General features: G+C 41.6%; 2 protein-coding genes across 2 annotated transcripts; one reads left to right on the top strand and one right to left on the bottom strand.

Moving 5' to 3' along the window:
• Positions 1–29: 29 nt before the first annotated feature.
• On the top strand, positions 30–1078 carry LOC128737411 (enoyl-CoA hydratase domain-containing protein 3, mitochondrial). Its single transcript, XM_053832039.1, has 2 exons — positions 30–117; positions 175–1078. Exons 1-2 carry the CDS (start codon positions 100–102, stop codon positions 985–987), a joined length of 831 nt encoding a protein of 276 aa, XP_053688014.1. The 5' UTR covers positions 30–99; the 3' UTR covers positions 988–1078.
• Positions 1079–5280: 4202 nt separating this feature from the next.
• On the bottom strand, positions 5281–17786 carry LOC128735288 (glutathione S-transferase). The gene is made up of 7 exons (XM_053829780.1): positions 17713–17786; positions 8586–8738; positions 7478–7645; positions 6886–7028; positions 6651–6815; positions 5992–6172; positions 5281–5935 (listed from the first exon to the last, which is right to left on the bottom strand). Exons 2-7 carry the CDS (start codon positions 8716–8718, stop codon positions 5625–5627), a joined length of 1101 nt encoding a protein of 366 aa, XP_053685755.1. The 5' UTR covers positions 8719–8738; positions 17713–17786; the 3' UTR covers positions 5281–5624.
• Between the last annotated feature and the right edge of the window lie 2463 nt (positions 17787–20249).

Here is a 20249-nt window from a genome sequence, read left to right as displayed (position 1 = left end):
TGTTGATTATTTTTCTATTTTCACAATACGGGTGTTTTTCCGATTTCTCAGGCGGGTGTCGTATTTTTTAACGGTATTTAAACCATATAGATAGTTAAAATGATTTGCAGACATTTTGTTAGTGTACACGAAAACGATCATTTTGAATTCGGGTAAAATGAGTTTTTATTCCAGCTTTCTACGCGATCTTTATTGGTTCCACTGACCTGCAGCCGAAAATTAAGTAGTTATTCCGAAGTAGAAGGCGTAGGACACGTAGTGTTGGACAATGTCAAGACCCGTAATTCTCTTTCGCTTGAGATGATGGACAGCATACAGCGTAACATTTTGGATAACCAGGACAATCCAACAGTACGTTGCATTGTGCTGTCTGCGCAAGGAAATGTTTTCTCAGCAGGGCATAATTTGAAGGAACTTACCTCGGATAAGGGATACGAATCGCACAAGTTTGTGTTCGACAAGTGTTCTCAACTAATTAACGTAATTCTAAAAGCTCCTGTCCCGATCATTGCCAAAGTGGACGGTCTAGCGGCTGCTGCTGGTTGTCAGCTGATTGCTTCTTGTGATATGGCGGTATGCAGTGAACGAAGTTCTTTTTCTACACCGGGAGCGAGCTTTGGAATTTTTTGTTCTACCCCAGGAATTGCTGTGGCCCGTGCAATTCCGCGAATGAAAGCCGCCTACATGCTATTCACAGGATTACCTATTGGTGCACAAGAAGCACTAGAAACCGGTTTAGTTAGTAAAGTCGTGGCGCAAGATCAGTTAGATCACGAGATTGAGACTATTTGCAGTGCAATTAAATCTAAAAGCCGAGCTGTGATTTCATTGGGAAAGCAATTTTTCTACGAACAACTTGCGATGGACATCAATGCTGCCTACAGCAAAGGAGCCAAAATAATGGCCGATAATTTGGCCATTCACGATGGGCAGGAAGGCATCAGAAGTTTTGTAGAAAAACGAAAGCCGTTGTGGAGACACCAGTGATAAGTACGGCTGATAATGAGGTTGTTGTTATGAAGTGTTTTTGATAGTTTTTATATGTTAAAGTGATCTGAAGTTTAACTTCTGAAATGGTTTTGATGCATTTAAAATAAATTTATACTCTTTATATAAAGACCCTATTTCATCATTTTATATGCTGTCTCTGAAACAAAGACTTTGAAAGGGTAGTTTATCAACAAATTATTCAAATTTGTGTTACCGCGCCGAATATTTTTAAAGCATAGTTACAAAAAAAAAAAAAAGATCCAGATGCTGTGACTTCCTGCCATGTAGATCAAACATTCTGTAGTTCAATTACTTTACTTTTCAACTCCATCGTCAATGTCATCAAGGACCGATAATAACAGAAATTTGTGAACGTAGGTGGAAGTGGATCGGACACACCTTAAGGAGAGGAGCGAACGAGATCTATAGAGAAGCGCTCATGTCGATGCAGCTTAACCAACGACGTCCAGGTTGTAGACGAGAACCTGTCCTGGCGACAGGTAAAAGCTATGGCGGGTAACCGTCGGCAGTGGAGATCTCTGATTTCATCCCTTTGTTCTGTTGGACCGGCGGACATGGATGCATAAGTAAGTACGTACATTTTTTATAAATAAACTTTCCAAAGAGAGCACCCTTGGAAACTTACGCAACACGTGTATGCCTGCAATTTCTGTTGAGCACAGGAGGGTCACACAGCTTTGATAAACTACGCCAGCTCGTGGTTTATCCTTCTCCTCCATACACCGTTCTCAGATACGCCGCCAAAGATTGTCCTAAGCACACGACGTTCAAAAATGGCCAGTGCTTTCAAGTCCCCGTCGAGCATTGTTCACGTTTCATACCCGGTCTTATTTGCGTTTTGTACGTGATACATTTGTTACGGAGGTGAAGCTTACCAGATCTTAAGGTAAGGTCTGGAGTGCGTAGTAACCGCGACTTCCGGCTAGAATACGTCTTTGTATTGCTTTGCTGCAGTTGTTATCCGACGTCATCAATGACCCGAGATATACAAACTCGTCCACCTACCATACTATTGCCTATGCAGGCTCGATCGCGCTAGGTTCCTCCTATTAACAGATGCTTGGCTTTGGACGTATTCACCACTAATCCAACCTTCACTGCTTCACGTTTCAGTTTGATATACTGGTAGTTTGATATACTTTGACATTGTCCACGTCGTCAGCGAAACAGATAAATTGACCAAATTTATTGTAGATCATGCCCCGTATAGAGTCAGTAGGATCGTTGCCCTAGCCCCGTAATTGTCATGTACTGTAATAACAGGTAGCGAAGTCTGTCGATAAAAAAGGGTCAAGTTCTTAACAGGACGTTCATACCCATGGCTTTGCTTTTTTGACCCGCACGATAAAACCAAGACGTTGCATAACACCTTCTAGCGCGGTTTTGAACAGGAAAGATCATTGCCTTATTGAAGTGCCCTGCATGTTTCAAACGAACTCGATAATGCGGCTGATATTCTCACACAGCACCGTACAACATTCATCGTCGCCCTAATCAGTCTGGTCAGCTTCCCGGGAAAGTCGTTTTCGTCCATCATTTTTCATAGCTCTTCACGGTCGATAGTATCGTAGGCGGTCTTAAAATCTACGAATAGGTGGTGTGTTGGGACTTGGTATTCGCGACACTTTCGGAGGATCTGCTGCAGCACAAAGATTTGGTCCGTAGTCGATCACCCGTTTACATAACCGGCTTAACAACTTGCCACGAATCTACTTGTTAGCGGCGATAGATGGCAAAAGATTGTCTGAGAAAGAACTTGAGGCGTTGGGAACGGTAACAACAGCGTTGAGAACGGTGACCGCTCGATAGCACCCTTTTTGTATATTGGGCATGTTATTCCCTCACACCTCACATTCATCTGTCAAGAACCTTCCTTCTTTATCCCGACATGCTTCGGCTCGAGGGTCTGATCAGAGCTATCTTAAATCGAGTGATGTGTTTCGTGCGCATGTCGGGGACACTCTCGAAAAACGAGAGGCACGATTTTCACCAAGGCTAGCCAATGCATAGGCTTTGCTAATGACTTAAATATCATAGCCAAGAACTTTGCGACGGCGGAGGCAATCTACGCTAGACTAAAAGCGGAGTCTAAAAGGAATGGACTAAAAATAAATGCGTCGAAGATCAACTACATGAAAGGAAGAGGCTCAAAAGAAACAAACGCGCACCTCCTATGGACGGTAACCGTTGACAGCGACGAATTAGAAGTGGTAGATGAACTCGTGCATTTGAGATCGCTGATAATCGCGGACAACAAGAATAGTAAGGATATCCAGCGGTCCATTCAAGTGGACAATCGGGCCTACTTTGCCTTTCGCTAAACGCTACGATCAAGAAGCATACGTCGCCTACGAAGCGCGCATACGAAGCTGAAAATGCACAAAACCCTTGTCAGACCAGTACCTAATTCTTTATGGACTTGAAGTAGTTGCGTTGCTAACGGAGGATATACGCGCCCTTGCCGTGTTCGAGCGGAAGGCGCTGCGGACGATATTTGGCGGAGCACAAACTGAAAGCGGAGAGAGGCAGAGGTGTATGAATCACGAGCTACAGGCACTGCTTGGTGCGATGGACTCCCATCGTGCATCTGGCGAAAGTCGGTAGGCTACCGTAGGGGTAGGGGTTTCCGGTGGGCCGGAAACGTCGTAAGAATGCCAGACGACAGCGTCTTAAATATGTTTGTATTCAAAGTAAAATACTCGAAAAAATGATCGATTTCATCCGAATTTACGGTACCTATCTGAAGATCTGAACTGGGGCGGTAGCATTTTGTTCTGTGATCGCTCTCAAGGTACTCTGCAATGTGATCCTTAAACGGATCTAGGAGAAAATCGAAGCTACTCTCCGACGGCAGCAAGCTGGTTCCGTGATGGCCGATCATGTGTGGGTGAAAAATCCTCGAATTCTAGGAACGTAAATTCATTTACAGCATCATCAACATGCACTGCTGGCACGAAGGTAGACCCGACCCACGAGACATTAAGATCTTCGATAGGGAAGAAATGTATAGACCGGTGATAGGGCCCCAGATCCTGCATAACGACACGAACAATAACCGCCAACGATGTATAAACTTTGCGGCTTCCCGAAGCCTGATGATACGAAACACCTTTTTCCCACGCAAAGTTATCCACAAAGTCTCTTTGAGATCAGCCGACCAACGTACAATGAACTACATTGATCGCGCCTAAAAGGTGCTGAAGGTTCCCAGATTTTGTTACGTCATCTATCCCCAATAAGAGAATTCGTAGGGCAGTACCAAGCGGGCTTTATGGGGGCCGTATCAAATTTTCACTCTCCGACAAATCCTCCTGAAATATCGGGAGTACAACGCGCCCAAGCATTATATTTTCGTGGAAAAAGCTGTGTCAGTTAATACACGAGTACGGGTTTCCGGGCAAACTGACGCGACTTTGATCAGCGGCTTTGTACCCCGAAATGAGTGATATGTGCATGTTTCGGGGGCATTCTCGAGTCCTTTCGAATTGCGCAAAGGGTTGCAGCATGGATGGGATGGGCTGTTCTGTCAACATCGCTATTGAAAGGGCAAACAAACAAATAAAATAAAACAAACTCCTTGCCTTCGCAAACGACCTTAACATCATTATTTATTAGAAACCTCATTCAAGCTGAAGATGGCGGGGGGGCAATCTACGCCAGACTAAAAACGGAGGCTAGGAGGATTTGGCAAATATATGGTAAGAACGAACTCCAGAGAAAACATTGTTTACCTCCCACGAATAGCGACTATTGACGACGATGAACTGGAAGTGGTTGGTAAGCTCGTATATTTGGGATCTCTGGTCACCGCCGACAATAATACGAGTGATAAGGAGATTCAACGACACATTGAAACTGGAAGTCGAGCGTACTTTTCCCTTCGCAAGACGCTTCAATCAAGGAGCGTACGTCACCGCACAAAGCTGACAATTGTATAAAACGCTAATCAGACCGGTAATCATCTAGGGACTTAAAACAGTAACTTTGCTTACAGGAGACAGCGGGCTTAGCGGTCGGTGATTTCGACCGGTGGGTCGCCGGCGAACACTCGCCGTCTCAATCAATAAAGTAATAAATAAAATATTTTAAACCAGCTCAACTAAAGCCTTCGGATGGGCATCCAAACGAAATTTCGGATATTTTTCCTCTTCAGTTGGTTCTACACCTTCATCCAACACTACGCTTGGTATCACATGGCTAAATCTACTGAATAAAAAAACATTGAGATTCAGTTGTTACAGAACAGTCGACCATTTTTCATGGCTTTGAACTTACACGATTTATTTAATGACCCTTGAGATAACTTAAAATATTTCTTTACCCTCTATAAAGTACGGATATTAACTAGCTAGGTTTTAGTTTGTTTGGAGATGTACGATCAACGAAATGTGAAATACGGATTTTCAAAGATGCCACCATGAGCAGGAATAGATGCGTTTTATCGATTCCTTGCAAACAGTTGGTTCCTACGCGCGACTTACCCTAAATGAACAGCACAGAAAATAAATAAAAACCTTAACCGCTACCCACGTAAATAAGTTGTCGTCATCGCGTGCAGCGTTCCCATAGATAAGTAATGTTTGTTTGTTTTTTCTTAAATTTGTGTGTTCGTATTAGACCTCGGTCACCGGTCTCTTGGCAATGTACGCCTTGATGTTGTCGTTCTCCAAGACATTGTTCACGACTTGCTGTAGATTGGGGAAGTTCTCCAGCAGATTGGTCTTGGTCAGATAGTTGAGGTAATCCAAAATGCCGGCAAAGTATACATCAGCCCAGGTTGTCTTACCCAGCACCAGGTGGCCGTCATTTTCCTTCGCGATAACGTTAAGCTTGGTCAGATAGAATGGAATCACCTCGTTGTTCAGAGTGATCATCTTTTTCTCCTTAACGGTGTCATCCGGTTCGTAGGCAACGATGGCAATTTCTGAAGAAAGACGATTGATGAACATACAGAACAAACCACTGTAAAGGGAGACTTACTCAAACGAAAGTCGTTGATGGTATCAACAATTGCATCGACTTGAAGCTCCTCAACGGGATTGGCGCCAGCGAGACCGATCTGCCGGGCGACGTAACGGCACATAGCCAACGATTGGTGGACTCGTTTGCCGTCAACCTCCAGTACCGGCATCTGGCCCATGGGCATTGCTGGAATGGCACAGAGAGTGTGGCAAGAAAACAGAAAAATGTTTGTTAAATTTTAATATGAGCTGGATTTGTTTCAAATTCAGCATTATCTATGCAAGATGGGGCAGAGTGTTCTGTTGGAGGGTGTGTCTGGAAAGTTACAGCTTTTCCTCGGTTACAACGGACTTACATACTGCTCTCTGGTTCAGGCGGCGGAAATGTTATCAGCAGGGAACATATAGCTATCAAAAATCAACAGATTAGTACAGTTTAAGTGCAGCAAGGAAAAATTTGTATGTTTTTTATTGGCTGCTCGCCAGTGAGAATGTGATGATTTAGTTTATTGAATCATATTCGTCAGCTTTCTATAATCTTTTTCTTTAACAAACAAAATGAACTGATGCTTCTCTACTCAATCGGTTATGATTCTGCAGTGTGTGCTGGTTTGGCGGTGTTATGTGAGTTTTAATGCTTCATTCCTGTATTCTGTGCCGTACGTAGAGGATAGTTTAAATTTCAGTTTCCGGTCGCTTGTCGATCCAAGCTCTGATCGAATCGATACTCGTTACATTGTCAACAACTTGTTGCAGGTTCGGGTGGTTGGCGACAAGGTCGGACTTGGTCATATAGTTGAGATAGTCCAGAATGGCCACAAAGTAGATATCGGCCCATGTCAGCTGAAAGGAAGAACGAATGTAGTACTTACGTGTCTAGGAAAATTGCCAATTAGATTTATTGGAAAATTACTTTCGATAGCGCCAGGTGACCGTTGTTTTCGCGGGCAATATCATCCAGCTTTTCTAGATAGAATGGAATGACCTCACTGTTCAACGTGACCAGTTTCTTCTGCTTGACGTCGTCGTCTGGCTCATAGGACACAACGGCGATCTCTGCAAAAAGCATAAGTGATCAGGGCCTAGAAAAGGACTTCGATCGTCGTCGTCGATTCTCTGTTCAAGTGGCAGTTTTCATGAAGATGTCGGCCATATTCTCTGATTTTCCCTGATAATCGGTAAAATAATCGGTTTTATACATATGTTCATTATTAAATTGCAAATTTGAGGCCAGAGAACGAGTTTCAAATCGATAGATTAAGTTTTTGCGACAGGCTATAAAAGGACGGCAGTAGGCCATACGTTCCGATTAGTTTTTTGTTTGTTTGTAAAGTTGATTATTTTATTCAACAACTGTCAAAGCCGTCATTTTTATATGAAAAGTTAAGTAGCACGATTTTAGATATTGTTTTTCATAATCAATAGTTACTAATAATTGAGATAATAACAGAGAACCGACGACGAGAACGAGCAATGACCACCACGTGGATTGCATTATTCCTTACTTAGGCGAAAATCATTTACGGTATCGACGACGGTGTCAATCATGAGATTTTCCCAATCGTCGGCACCGGCCAGGCCAACCTGTTTGGCCAGATAGCGGGACATGGCAACCGATTGGTGCACCTTTTTGCCGTCCACCGACAGTACCGGCATCTGTCCCATCGGCATTGCTGGAAAATAATTGGGGAAAAAGAGAAGAAAAGCAAATTGTTTGTTTGGTTATGGTTGCTTTTGGCTGGGAGACTTTAATTGCTTCTAGCACTGTGATAACATCAACGCCTCCCACCAAGTAAGTGATCACCTACAGAGAGCAAGCAAAATAATGCGATAGCAGATAAATGATAAGACGTGCTTGGACGTCAATTAAATTTGCGACAGGACAGGGGTAACCAGGTGACGAGGAAGCCGCTATGTAAGTTATGTGTTGAGTGGTGAGTGAGCATGAGTGAATAATCAAAATCCAGCATATATTAAAATTTCAATATAATTCAGACAATAATTATATCAGTTTTCCTTGCTGCACATTACCTATTTATTTTTCAACAAATTTATTCAAATGCATGCATTTTAAAATACTAGACGGATTGAGTGATCCGGATTATACAACGCTATCGATTACCAATTAAAGTCGCGTGCAATATAACAAAATTAGATTTGCACCAGAACTAGAGACAAAAATAAATCAAACTAGGTTAGTGAATTCAACACGTGCATATGACCATTCTGAAAGCAATGTTCTGTGGAAGTTGAGCTGGCAGTTGAACTGCTAGTTTACTACTTTTATTATAGTCAACACTGATGGTTAGTAGTACAATCTAGTTATGTTATACTGTGAATCAACCATGAACCATGCGATCAGGTGCAGTTTCAATTACACGAGATGATTGGTTAAATAATGTCATATAGAAGCGAAACAAACATGTTGAACGCTTGAATTACACCGGCATTGGTTATTTATTTACGTCTAGAGCAATCAAATGAAGAAGCTTTCTGGTTACACAATGTCAGTGATAAGCGGACAAACACATGATGTCATTACGAAAAAAGAAAACTGCAAATCATGCCAACAAATAAAAAAAAACCGTCTACAGTTACTGATAGCAAACTCACTTGGTTTGAGTGCTGGCCATTCCTCGCGGGTGATTCTGATATCGTCGAACGGAAGATTGCCATACGACAGCAGGAATCGCAGCGGCTCGCCCAGAGCCTTGACGTTGAAGTAGTATACTTTGTAATCCGGCATGGTGATTCGGGCTGGATGTGCTGGAAAGTGCGATAAAATGTTGGAATTATTTTTTTACGAGAAATAAATAGAAGCTTCTAATTGTGCTACAAATCGGGCCCAAGGAATATAATGATGGAAAAAACGGGGTTAACGTAATTTGTTTGTTTAAATAACAATTTTGTTACATATTCTTTGGGTATTTAGAAATAGTTATTCTGAAAGTAAACTAAACCATCGTAATAAGATAACGGTTGTTCTTACTCAAGAACAAGATATTATTCAAGAACAAACATAAAAAATGAAAAAATATCACCACTAATAAATAATAGTTTTCTGGCATTGTCGTACAGGCTTGGGGCGAAATTTGGTATACGGGCAGGGACTTAATAATAAATGATGAATTAATGATTATTTATTTATTAATGATAAATGATGAAAAAATTACGATTTTCTAGGGCTTTAGTTATTCCAAAAAATTATCACTCTTGAGGCAACGTAAAACAAACATTTCATAATACAAATATAAGCAAGTCATTTGAAAACCTTTAATCGAAAAAGCGTCGATGAGCTGGGACTTGGATAGTGGGTTCTTGGTTTGGGGAGGAACTGGCCTTTAATTGTTCCAAAACGCAGAAACTATTCCATAAAATTCTGAATATTCTTTTGATTTTGGAGTAAAAAAATTGATGATCACTTGATTCTGATTTGTTTCGAAACTTATAAATTTATGTGTTTGACAATTCGATATTGCAATGTTTGTATTTTTTAGAAAAGTTTATCTGTCGCATATCTGTCCTATACGAATTTTCACTGCTTTTGAGTTAACTGTCAAATTTGCTTATTTTCATCCTATATCAGCGGTTCCCAGCCTTTTTTTGTCCAAGAACCCCCTAATATTTAAAAAAAATGTACTCCATGTAAAAAAATTCAATTCATATGACTTTATGTGGTAGTAGGAATTCCCACTTTAAAACCACTTAAGTCATCGTCATAAGGAACAAATCTTGACTCGTGCTGTTTCAAGTAGTTGTCTCCATTCAAATCACTTAGGGCCACTCGTCACCAATTTCCCAGGCGTCTCAGAAGTCGCAAGTCGCTTTCGATCTAATCGGGTCATCTTGCACGTTGGATCCCCCTGCTCTTGGGGTCGGTGGGATTGTTGAAGAGAACCGTTTTCGTCGCATTGTGGTCCGGCATCCTTCCGACATGTCCAGCCCACCGCAGCCTGTCGACTTTCACCGAAAGTACGATGGGAATCTCGCCTAGCAGTTCATGTAGCTTGCAACTCTCCACTTTCATTTTAAACTCCGTCAAATATCGTCCGCAGCACCTTCCACTCGAACACGATAAGGGCGCGTATGTCCTCCGTGAGTAGCATCACAGCTCTAAGTCCATAAAGAACTACCGGGCTAGTGAAAGTTTTGTACATCGTCAGGTTGCAAAGTTCCTGGCTATGTTATCAAAGTCATCTGTGAAGCCTAGCAATTGGCTACCTTTGGTAGAAATCATGCTTCTTGTTTTGATGCCGGCTTTTTGGATTACATGACTCATAACTCAACGCTGGCCGCATGAAGCAATCCAATATAGCTCTCATCAGCTCTTCGTGCATTAAAGGGTGTCCCACATCAAATTGCACCACGGATAGAAAATTACCCATTGGGTATTTCCTCTTGAAAATTTGGGTAGGAGTAGTTTAGAGTGGGTATGGGTATAAAATGGAGAGAGTTACCTGGAAGGAGCGTCAAACATAGTTCTGGCTCTGTCAAGCTCCCACCTGGCACCTCCTCACAGATCTAAGTCAAATGATGACGGTCGATGGCCTTACCCGGAAATGTTTCATGTACTTACTGAAGCAGCTAAGCTAGGAGGTGCGAACTAGAGCGCCTGTTCTCCAGGTGAGGGACGGATCACACAGCGTCTGTCTCGAAACGGGTGGCTGAATATGAAATACTGTATCCGGCAAGCTATACCTAAGATGGCAGACCAGCGGGATGTAGGTATCGCGACCCCGGTGAGGTAGTATACCGAAAACTCAATTACCACGAATAACGAAGAAAAAAAGAAACTTGGTACCTGGAATGTCCGAACTCTCCATGAACCGGCACGGGCTGGCTTGCTTGGTCGAGAGCTGCATCAACTCGGAGTGGAGATCGCTGCTATTCAGGAAGTTCGGTGGCCAAATTCCGGAGAAAGGGAGTTCCGTGCAGTAGACCCCATTGCAGACACTTCTTCCAAGTACCACATCTACTACAATGGCGACAAAAAAGCAGAACATGGAGTCGGCTTCGTAGTGCTGGGAAAACAAAAGCAACGAGCTATTCGGTGGAGGCCCGTAGATGACCGTATATGCGTGTTGAGGATTAAGGGCAAATTCTTCAACTACAGCCCAATCAACCTGTGGAGAGTGCCCAAAACACGACGTGAAAATCATCATCGGAAATGCAAATGCGCAGATCGGGAGGGAGGAATTCTTCCGTTTAGTCATTGGAAGACATAGCCTTCATCTGTCGACCAATGATAACGGTCTGAGGCTCATAAATTTTGCCGCGGCCAGAAGAATGGCCATCTGTACCACCTACTTTCCACGTTTGAATATTTGGAAACACACCTGGAGGCATCCAAATGGAGACTCTATCTCTCAGATCGATCATGTCTTGATTGACGGTCGACACTTTTCGAATGTTATCGATGTACGGTCTTTTCGGGGACCAAATATCGACTCTTACACCACTATCTCGTAGTGAGTTAGATACGCGCAAGGCTGTCGAACTCGACGAAAGCTTGCACTGAGAGGACGTTGCGTTTCAACATCCAGCGGTTAACGGCAGACGGCGTAGCAGTGGAGTACGCTAGAAAACTTGACCAACGAATTGCAGAACAGCAGGTAGAAGGAGAAGATATAAATGGGCTGTGGAGGAACATCCATGGTGCCATCAAAACAGCTGCGAGAGAGGTGGTAGGCACGACGCGTGGAAGACAGCGTAATAGCTGGTTTGATGCCGAATGCCAGAGAGTGACAGATGAAAAGAACCAGGCCAGGAGTCGCATGCTCACTGCGACAACGCGTCAAAACAGAGAGAGGTACAGAGAGACTAGAGCTGCGGAAAAATGAATCCATCGTCTGAAGAAACGCGAGTACGAGGAGCACGTGCTCGCCGGCGCAGAGGAGCGATACGCCAGCAACGACACACGGAGTTTCTATAAAACGGTGAGATGCAGGAATTTTGCCATGCCTGTGCAATGGTAGTACTGGCAACATGCTTACCGACAAAACGGCGGTAGCAGCCAGGTGGAAGGAGCAATTTCAGACTCTGTTGAATGGAGAGGTAAATGCGGAGATCAGCAAGGACAGGATAGGAATTGTAGGCGATGGTAAAGCTGTGGAGCCACCAAAACAGGAGGAGGTTAAAAAGGCAATCAGTGAGCTGAAAACGGTAAGGTTGCTGGGAAGGACGGTATCCCGGCTGAACTTCTAAAAGCGGGGAGCAAGCGGCTGTACGAAGCAATCCACCGGATCATTGTCAGGATCTGGGAGGAGTGGTTGGATGGCCTCATTTGCACAATTTTCAAAAAGGGACATCGACTGGAATGTAAAAACTATCGAGGAATTACATTGCTCAATTCTGCCTACAAGGTGCTTTCCCGTATCCTGTTCTGCAGACTGAGACCGTTAGCGGAGTCCTTCGTCGGCGAGTACCAAGCTGGTTTTCGTGAGGGTCGCTCCACGTCGGATCAGATGTTTACCCTGCGTTAGTTGCTAAACAAGTTCCGGGAGTACAACTTGCATACACACCATCTGTTTATGGACTTTAAAGCGGCGTACGATTCAGTTAAACGAAATAAGCTGTGGCAGATAATGCTAGAACATGGTTTTCCGACGAAACTAGTTACGCTGATTCGTGCAACGCTGGACGGATCCAAATCATGCGTTAGAATAGCGGGTGAGACCTCAGCTTCTTTCGTGACGGATGGACTGAAGCAAGGGGATTCACTCTCTAACCTTCTATTCAACATTGCCTTGGAAGGTGCATTACGAAGGGCAAACGTGGAAAGGAATGGAACTATCATCACGAAACCTCACATGCTTCTTGGTTTTGCGGATGACGTCGATATCATCGGAATCAACCGTAGAGCAGTGGAAGAGGCCTTCAGTCCCTTTAAAAGGGAAGCGGCGAGATTGGGACTTACCATTAACACCGCCAAAACGAAGTACATGGTTACTGGTAGGGAACGTGGGAGCCTAAGTGGTGTTGGTGCCGAGGTGGAGTTAGATGGGGAACGATATGAAATAGTGGAGGAATTTATATTCCTTGGTATACTCGTGACATCTGACAACGATGTAAGCAGCCGCGAATCGGGCTTACTACGGATTACGCAGCCAGCTGAAGTCCCGTAGTTTGCAAATCCGCACAAAACTGGCGCTCTACAGAACACTAATCCTCCCAATGGCCCTTTACGGACACGAATCATGGACGCTAAGGAAGCTGATCGGTGAGTACTTGGGGGTTTTGAGCGTAAAATTCTGCGATCTATACTTGGTGGCAAAATGGAAAATGGAGTGTGGCGGAGACGCATGAATCACGAGCTATACCAAGCATACAAATATGCTGATGTAGTGAAGGTAGTGAAATGTGGCAGGCTGCGGTGAGCTGAACACGTTGCCAGAATGTCCAATGAAAGAGTTGCCAAAACCCAGAAAGAGGCCGTAGACTGCGAGGCAGACCTCGCACCTGGTGGGTGTGTGCTGTCGAAGACGATGCATGTCCAGCTGGTGTTCGTGGGGATTGGAGATTGGTGTTCGAAGGGATGATTAGAACCCGTATAATTGGCTTAGCCCTGCCAACAGGCTATTCTAAGCAAATTTTTATTCCAGTTTGTACTAGTAACCGAACAAATTCTTCACCCTTGGTGTGTTCTGACATTTCTCTAGAGTAATCCGTTAATTTTCACTGAAGGTTTTCTGATCAGCTTCACTGTATATCGCACATTTCTTGTATTGCGCAATATTCTTAATTAATTGGCGCATTCAAGCATGAAATCGAACCTACTTTGCCCTTCGCAAAACGCTACGATCAAGAAGCATACATCGCCGTTCTAAGCTGACAATGTACAAAACCCTTATTTAACCGATAGTTCTTTACGGAAATATGCGCCCTTGTTGTGTTTGACCAGAAGATGCTGCGGATGATATTTGGCGGAGTACAAACTGAAAGCGAAGAGTGGCGGAAACGTTTTATGAATCACGAGCTGCATACACTTCTTGGAGAGATTGATATCGTAAGCTGGCTAAAGTGAGTATATCCCAGTCAGCATTTTCATATGTGTAATTAGATTACAAATAAAAGTTACGTACTGATATGTATCCAACAAAATCGTATTCGACGCGCAAAAGCCGTATATCCGTACCATTTTGGGGGCTAGATATGCACTGAGGAATAATCTTGAGCGATACACTTATATAGGTATTTCAATACGACAAGATCCGATTAAGCGCGACAAGCTTCGTGCAGCTATACGACTTTGTGCAAGGCACACCGTTTGACTTGACTTTGCGCAAGGCACACCGGCTCTACACTCTTAAATAATTCTACCTGTAAATTGGTCGGATTTAGTTAAAGTTAGGTTGAAACTACTCAAAATGCCCTTAAAGTGTACAAACTCAGATTTTGAGTAGTTTTTCAACCAAAAAATTGGTAGTAGGAACTTAAAATTGCGTTATTTGTCATAGAGAATAATTCAATTATTGGTAGCAAGTAGCCAAAATTGGTTGAAATTTTTACCCAAAGTTTGAGTTTGTACACTTTAAGGGCATTTTGAGTAGTTTCAACCTAGCTTTAACTAAATCCGACCTATTTACAGGTAGAATCATTTAAGAGTGTATGCTGATAGCGGTGGGGTATTTCGAAAATACCGAACCGAAAATACCGGTTTTCGATCGTGGAAAAACCGATAATTCGGCATTGGAAAATAGCCCGGTAATACCGGTTTCGGTAAAACCGGTAAAGCATCCCTAGCCCAAAAGCTCGCTAATGGGTTATATTTTATTGTCTGAAAGTTTGGAAAGGATCGGTAAATTAGGTATTTTTTCACAGCGTTTTTTTCCGTAGTGCAATTTCATGTGGGACATCCTTTATCTGCTAGAGCTGGTGTAGATCGACTGTATTATATATATACTGCCCATAAATAGAAGATAGTCACATCTGCAAAATCGTGCAACTTCGAAAAACGCTGTTGAAACCGCGATGATTTTTCTTTAATATTGAATCGATTTTGGAAACAAATCGTCCAAATCATAATATCACTTAGATGTACATAACAAAATACTTTACAACCAATTTGTTTACAAGTGACTTAAAATTTGTTACAAAACTTAGAAACACTGCCGAAGTTACTGTTATGCGTTTATTTATGCTTGAATAAGCAATAATAAATGCATAACAGTCATAGTCACAGCATGCCTTGATCCTTGGGTTGCCGGTGACTCGGCAGTATTTTCAAGTTCATGTGCTCGTTCAATTCAATTGTTCAAAATGTCCGTTTTGACTCAAATCTTTTCCTGGCCTTTTCTCGTTTTATTTGTAATTTGTTATTTGGAGTTTATAGTGGGGTCGCATGATGGGGTTTGTTCGACTCAGAAGCTAGTCGCTTTGCTGTATGACCGGAACACTCCCAGAACGTGTCCGAATATGACCAATGTGATCCTTGATACTATATATTATAATAAATGAACTAATTCATACTAGTTTTGCAATTTCCGAGTACCGACTTAGAGATGTCACATGTTGTATTTTAGTAAAAATTCAGAAACTGATCCCCGTAAAGGTATCCGGAACAATCACGGACATGTTTAGATGTGGCCAATGACGTCTTGAACACTTTATACGATTACCAATAGTCTAGATTTGCAAATTCGTGTACTTATAGGTGTCACATAATGGTTTTGTTGTGATTAAAAGTGCTTCTATGTTCAAGTTCAGCCTCGAGTTGGCCTCGAGCTAAGACGCTGGTCTAATAAGCCAGTCGTCGTATGCTCGAATCTCGGCTGGGAGAGGCTGTTAGAGTCAATAGGATCGTAGCACTGACCCCGCACTGTCCTGTATTCTAACAGCTGGTTGCGAAGTCTGTCGTATAAAAAACAGAAAGTCAAATTTCGATAATGGAATTAGCACCCAGGTTTTGCTTTGCTATGTTCAAGTTCCATATATTTCGGAACTTGTTCCCACTATGACCTCGGAACCGTACAACCGATCCAAATTCTCTTCAATGGTGTTCTTTTAGGCTATAAAATCGTTTGGCAGTTGTTGTAGTCGAATCAGTCCAGGCATTTCCAAAAAACAGATGCTTATTGATATATTTTCACTACTGTGACTGTTATGCGTTTATTTGTAATATGGGACTGACATAGCTTGATATTTTTTTCAAAATTTTAGGAACAAACATAACTTTTTAGTTTGAAATATTGAAATAATGGATAATTCAAAGATGTTTCCCAGGTTTATCTCAAAAGCGGTGAAAGGTCACATGGGACTGTTATGCATTTATGGGCAGTATACTGGTTTGAAGACAATAAAGATGTGATACATATTTGGAAATTTTTCTGTGACGCAGTTATTGTGTGATGTGAAGTTTTTTTGGACTACTGAGAAAATTTTCTTACAATTTCATAGCAAATTTTTTGTTTTGCGTTGCTTGGTTTATAAAATTGATTTTTTTGATAAGCAATACCCTAGAAATTCTAATCCTTTCGAGCTTGCTGAGAAAATCGGTGTTCCCGAATTTTCCTAACAATGGTTTTCATTGTTTTTGTTCCATTATAATCACAATCATGATTCATTAATTAAGTGTCACAGTGGTCCAGTATGTGAGTGGTCCATAATAAACGCCTGCTGAGGTGGTAGTCTGACAGACACGAGTTACCGAAAATCAGACAAATGCAAGAGATGAGTTATGTATTGTATTTTGATACTGAAGTTTGCAGTGTCTTCCTGACTCATATCTGTGGTATTATTAGATTACATCTAATAGGTTGCTATATTCGTTCTCAATACTAAAATAATTAAAATTTGAATTGAAGATAATTCTATAATAAGAATTATTAAGTTAAGTTTAGGTGTCCAGCAGACTACCACGTCAGCATAATCGATAAGATTAAGGCGCCTCAGCCGCAGAAAGTTAATCAAATTATTATCAGGGGTTTGGGAAGTAAGTAATGTGCTTTTATTTAATTGATTAGTCCACCAATAGAGGCAATGCACCGGTATGTCATCAGGAGAATAACTCTATTTAACTCGTAGAAAAACATCAATCAATTGATGCAAAAATCTTGAAAATATGTGAAGAACTGACTAAAATATAAGTATAGTAAGTAACACACGACCGAGAAGCACTTCATGTAGTGTAAATTATTTCAATTTAAATTCCACACTAGCATGATTAATCAGATAATTGATTTAATTAATTAATAAATTTGGTCGGTATATTTGTTCTGCTTTTCATAATGGTTAAGAGAAGATTTTAATGAGGCACCACTTGTATTGTTATAGCCATTTTTCATAGTAAAACACTTCTTTAAATTTAATATGAGTTCAAATGCACGTATCGTTCCTGCTGCTTCGGTAAAATACAAATCGACATCACTCTCAAGGTCAATCAAAATTGCTCCAGCTAAATTCTTATGTGAGACGCAATTCGCCGCAAGGTATATGGCATATTTTTTCCTCATTCTTTAATATGGAATGATTCCATCTCTTCAGATTATGCACAGTCACAGATATCACAGTTTTCCATCTTCAAATACCAAATACCATTCACTTGTGCTTTTGATTTACTTGAATTAAATTCTTGTTTTGGCACAATAGTTTCCATCTAATTTCAGTCGTTTTTTCATTTGTTATGTAATTTAACTATCAATCAATCAATCTTCACCAGCGCTCGATATAAGTAGGCTATTACACACTATCACGTCGACATGCAAAAATGCCGCACGGCACGGCACTTCCCGGCGAAACCTACCTGTTGATGTGCGGTACCACTGATGCTAAAGGTTTGGTCAGACTAAAACAAATCAACTGCCGTCTCATCAATTTATATACGGCCGGCTTTTGGCGACGACTATCTGCACTATCGGGCGACGTCGTCGGTTGAATCGAATCAACCAACCACCCGCGATGATTATGTATTTGTTCCTATCGTATACCTACTCGCTGAGTTTGAGCTTCTTAAACTCACCTGATAAGAATCCCATACACCGAGTAGTCTATCAATCGCGAATACATTGTCGGCCCCGCGCGAGTCGTTCTACGGTTGCAGTTCGCTCGTGCACGATTCAACGAACACGGTTACGCCTGGATGTAGTCTGAGTCATTTTTCAACTTTACCGGTTTTCACTTACAATTTCTCTTGAGGACTGTTTTAAAAAATATTAAAAATAAAATTGGTTACCAAATTACAACCGAATAACATTGGTCGGCACAACCATTGGTAAATGTTAAATTAAAGAAAACGACAGATAGTATCTTGGAAATCAGCAAAATTGTCCCTAATTTTTTACATTATCTCTATCATAACATTTAGTAAAAAAAAACTGTTGTAAAATTTTTGTGGAGCTCAGGACAGTACTTAAATTTATACATGTGAAATAATAACGGTTTGTGTATGTTTGTATCCGAACCCACAATTTGAGCAACTCATCCATTTATCGAAAGAGTCGCTACCAAAAAAAAACCAACGAAGTTAGAATCTCTGATGTTTGTGCTAGTGCATCGCTGCCTATTTTAGCTGCAACGACGATTGATAAGTCATCTGATTCAAACGATGCATCAGACTTATCTTCTTACGGTCGTTTTCAGTTGGTTGGTGGGTGTGCGCTAAAACGATTCATCCCGAAAGCGCAATGCATTAACTAGAATTGTTGTTTGTGGTGGCCGACTTTTTTCGAGGTTAAAGCCACTAGATCTGTGATCGCATTATTTCTTTTTCTATAAAATGCTACTTACCAACTACCTACCCTAGTCGCTTCGGAAAATCGTGATCGATGATCGGGGGGAAAACGTGTTCGACGCGCGAAATCGAAATCACGGCTACGGCTTGAATTTGTGGACAATCACTAAAATTAGATTTTTCGTTGTCAACTAAATGTATTTGACCGCATTTTTAAGACTATTTTGACGAAGCCCAAATAAGAGTCACCCAGCTAGCTGCTCTGGTGTGTCAAAGGTTGCATTCTAGCTTCTGATTGAAATTATTTGTTATTTTGAGAGACATGACTAGACGTCAAAAGTATATCTGGGTTTATAATTTATGTCAAGTGTTCTAATACGCAAAAGATTATATATTCTACAAGACGGCCCCGGCGCGCGTAGCCACGCCATTCTAAAAAGGCAGTAGATATCGCATACCTGGAAAAACCTGGAAAACCTGGAATCAGGGAATATAAAATGACCTGGAAAAACCTGGAATAATCAGGGAATTTTGAACAAAATCAGGGAACTTCTCAAACAACCGCTATGATCGATTCATTGAGTAGCCAAGCACACTTCGAAATCGATAAAGAAGGACGATGCACAAGCGATAAATTGGATGATCGTTAATTAAATTTGGCTTTACGCAAAATTTCGCCGAACAGAGAGTCCAAAACTTCATCAACCATGTTTAAACCCACGACCAAAACCACGTTTCTGCGAAACAACGTTTTATAGAATAATTACAAATCGAGTGTCATAGTAAAAATCACGAATAATCAAGAAAAATATAGGAGAAATTCCACTCTCTCACGGCACAGCAGTCCTTAAACTGGCTGATGAAGGCTACAAGTTGTAACCGAAATACGGGTGTAGCGATCCTACCTTCCATGTCACGAATTTCGGGATAAATATACGAGAGTTGTTCTTGACAGTTCTAGCAGGATGATTGGCACACGGAAAAAATGTAAAAGTTTCCCATTAGCCTTTATTTTAGAGTTAAAGTTTAGCTAAAATCGGTGACTGGAAAACGAATATGTAGCTCGAAGAGAAATTGAAGCCACTTCGTCAGCTATGAAATTTTTTTGGATAAGGTGACAATTTGCAATTCTGAGAGTCACCTGGGTCACTCCGCTCACCTGGGTGACTGTACGAATCAACTGGGGTCTGTAAGGTGAGGTGAGGGTGACTGTTAGAATAGGGCGCGTGAAAGAAGTGAGGTTAGGTGAGGTGACTGTGAGAATAGGGCCCAAAACCACTTGATCGTGAAAGTGTAAGTCATTTCAGAATGTCGAAAAACATTTTAAAGACTCTTGTATTGAAAGCAAGAAACGTAGATTCAATAGTCATTCAAGACAATGAAATTCGTAACAACAAGATTGCGGAGGAACAGCAGCTACTAATGCTCTAGTAGAAGATACGGGATGTGAAAGCACAGATAGAAGAAAGTTAGACGAGAAAATTTCGGATAATTTTTCTCACTTCCTCGTTGATTGAAAAATAATTCAAATATGAATGAGCGAAAGACGTTTCTAGTTAACATTATATCGCAATATGAAACCTGGAATTTTATTAAGCACACCTGCAAAA

The sequence above is a fragment of the Sabethes cyaneus genome, chromosome 2 (genome assembly GCF_943734655.1).
Source record: "Sabethes cyaneus chromosome 2, idSabCyanKW18_F2, whole genome shotgun sequence".
Lineage (NCBI taxonomy): Eukaryota > Metazoa > Arthropoda > Insecta > Diptera > Culicidae > Sabethes > Sabethes cyaneus.
The sequence above is the reverse complement of the archived record's forward strand: the minus strand, read 5'-3'. Positions and strand labels throughout refer to the sequence as shown.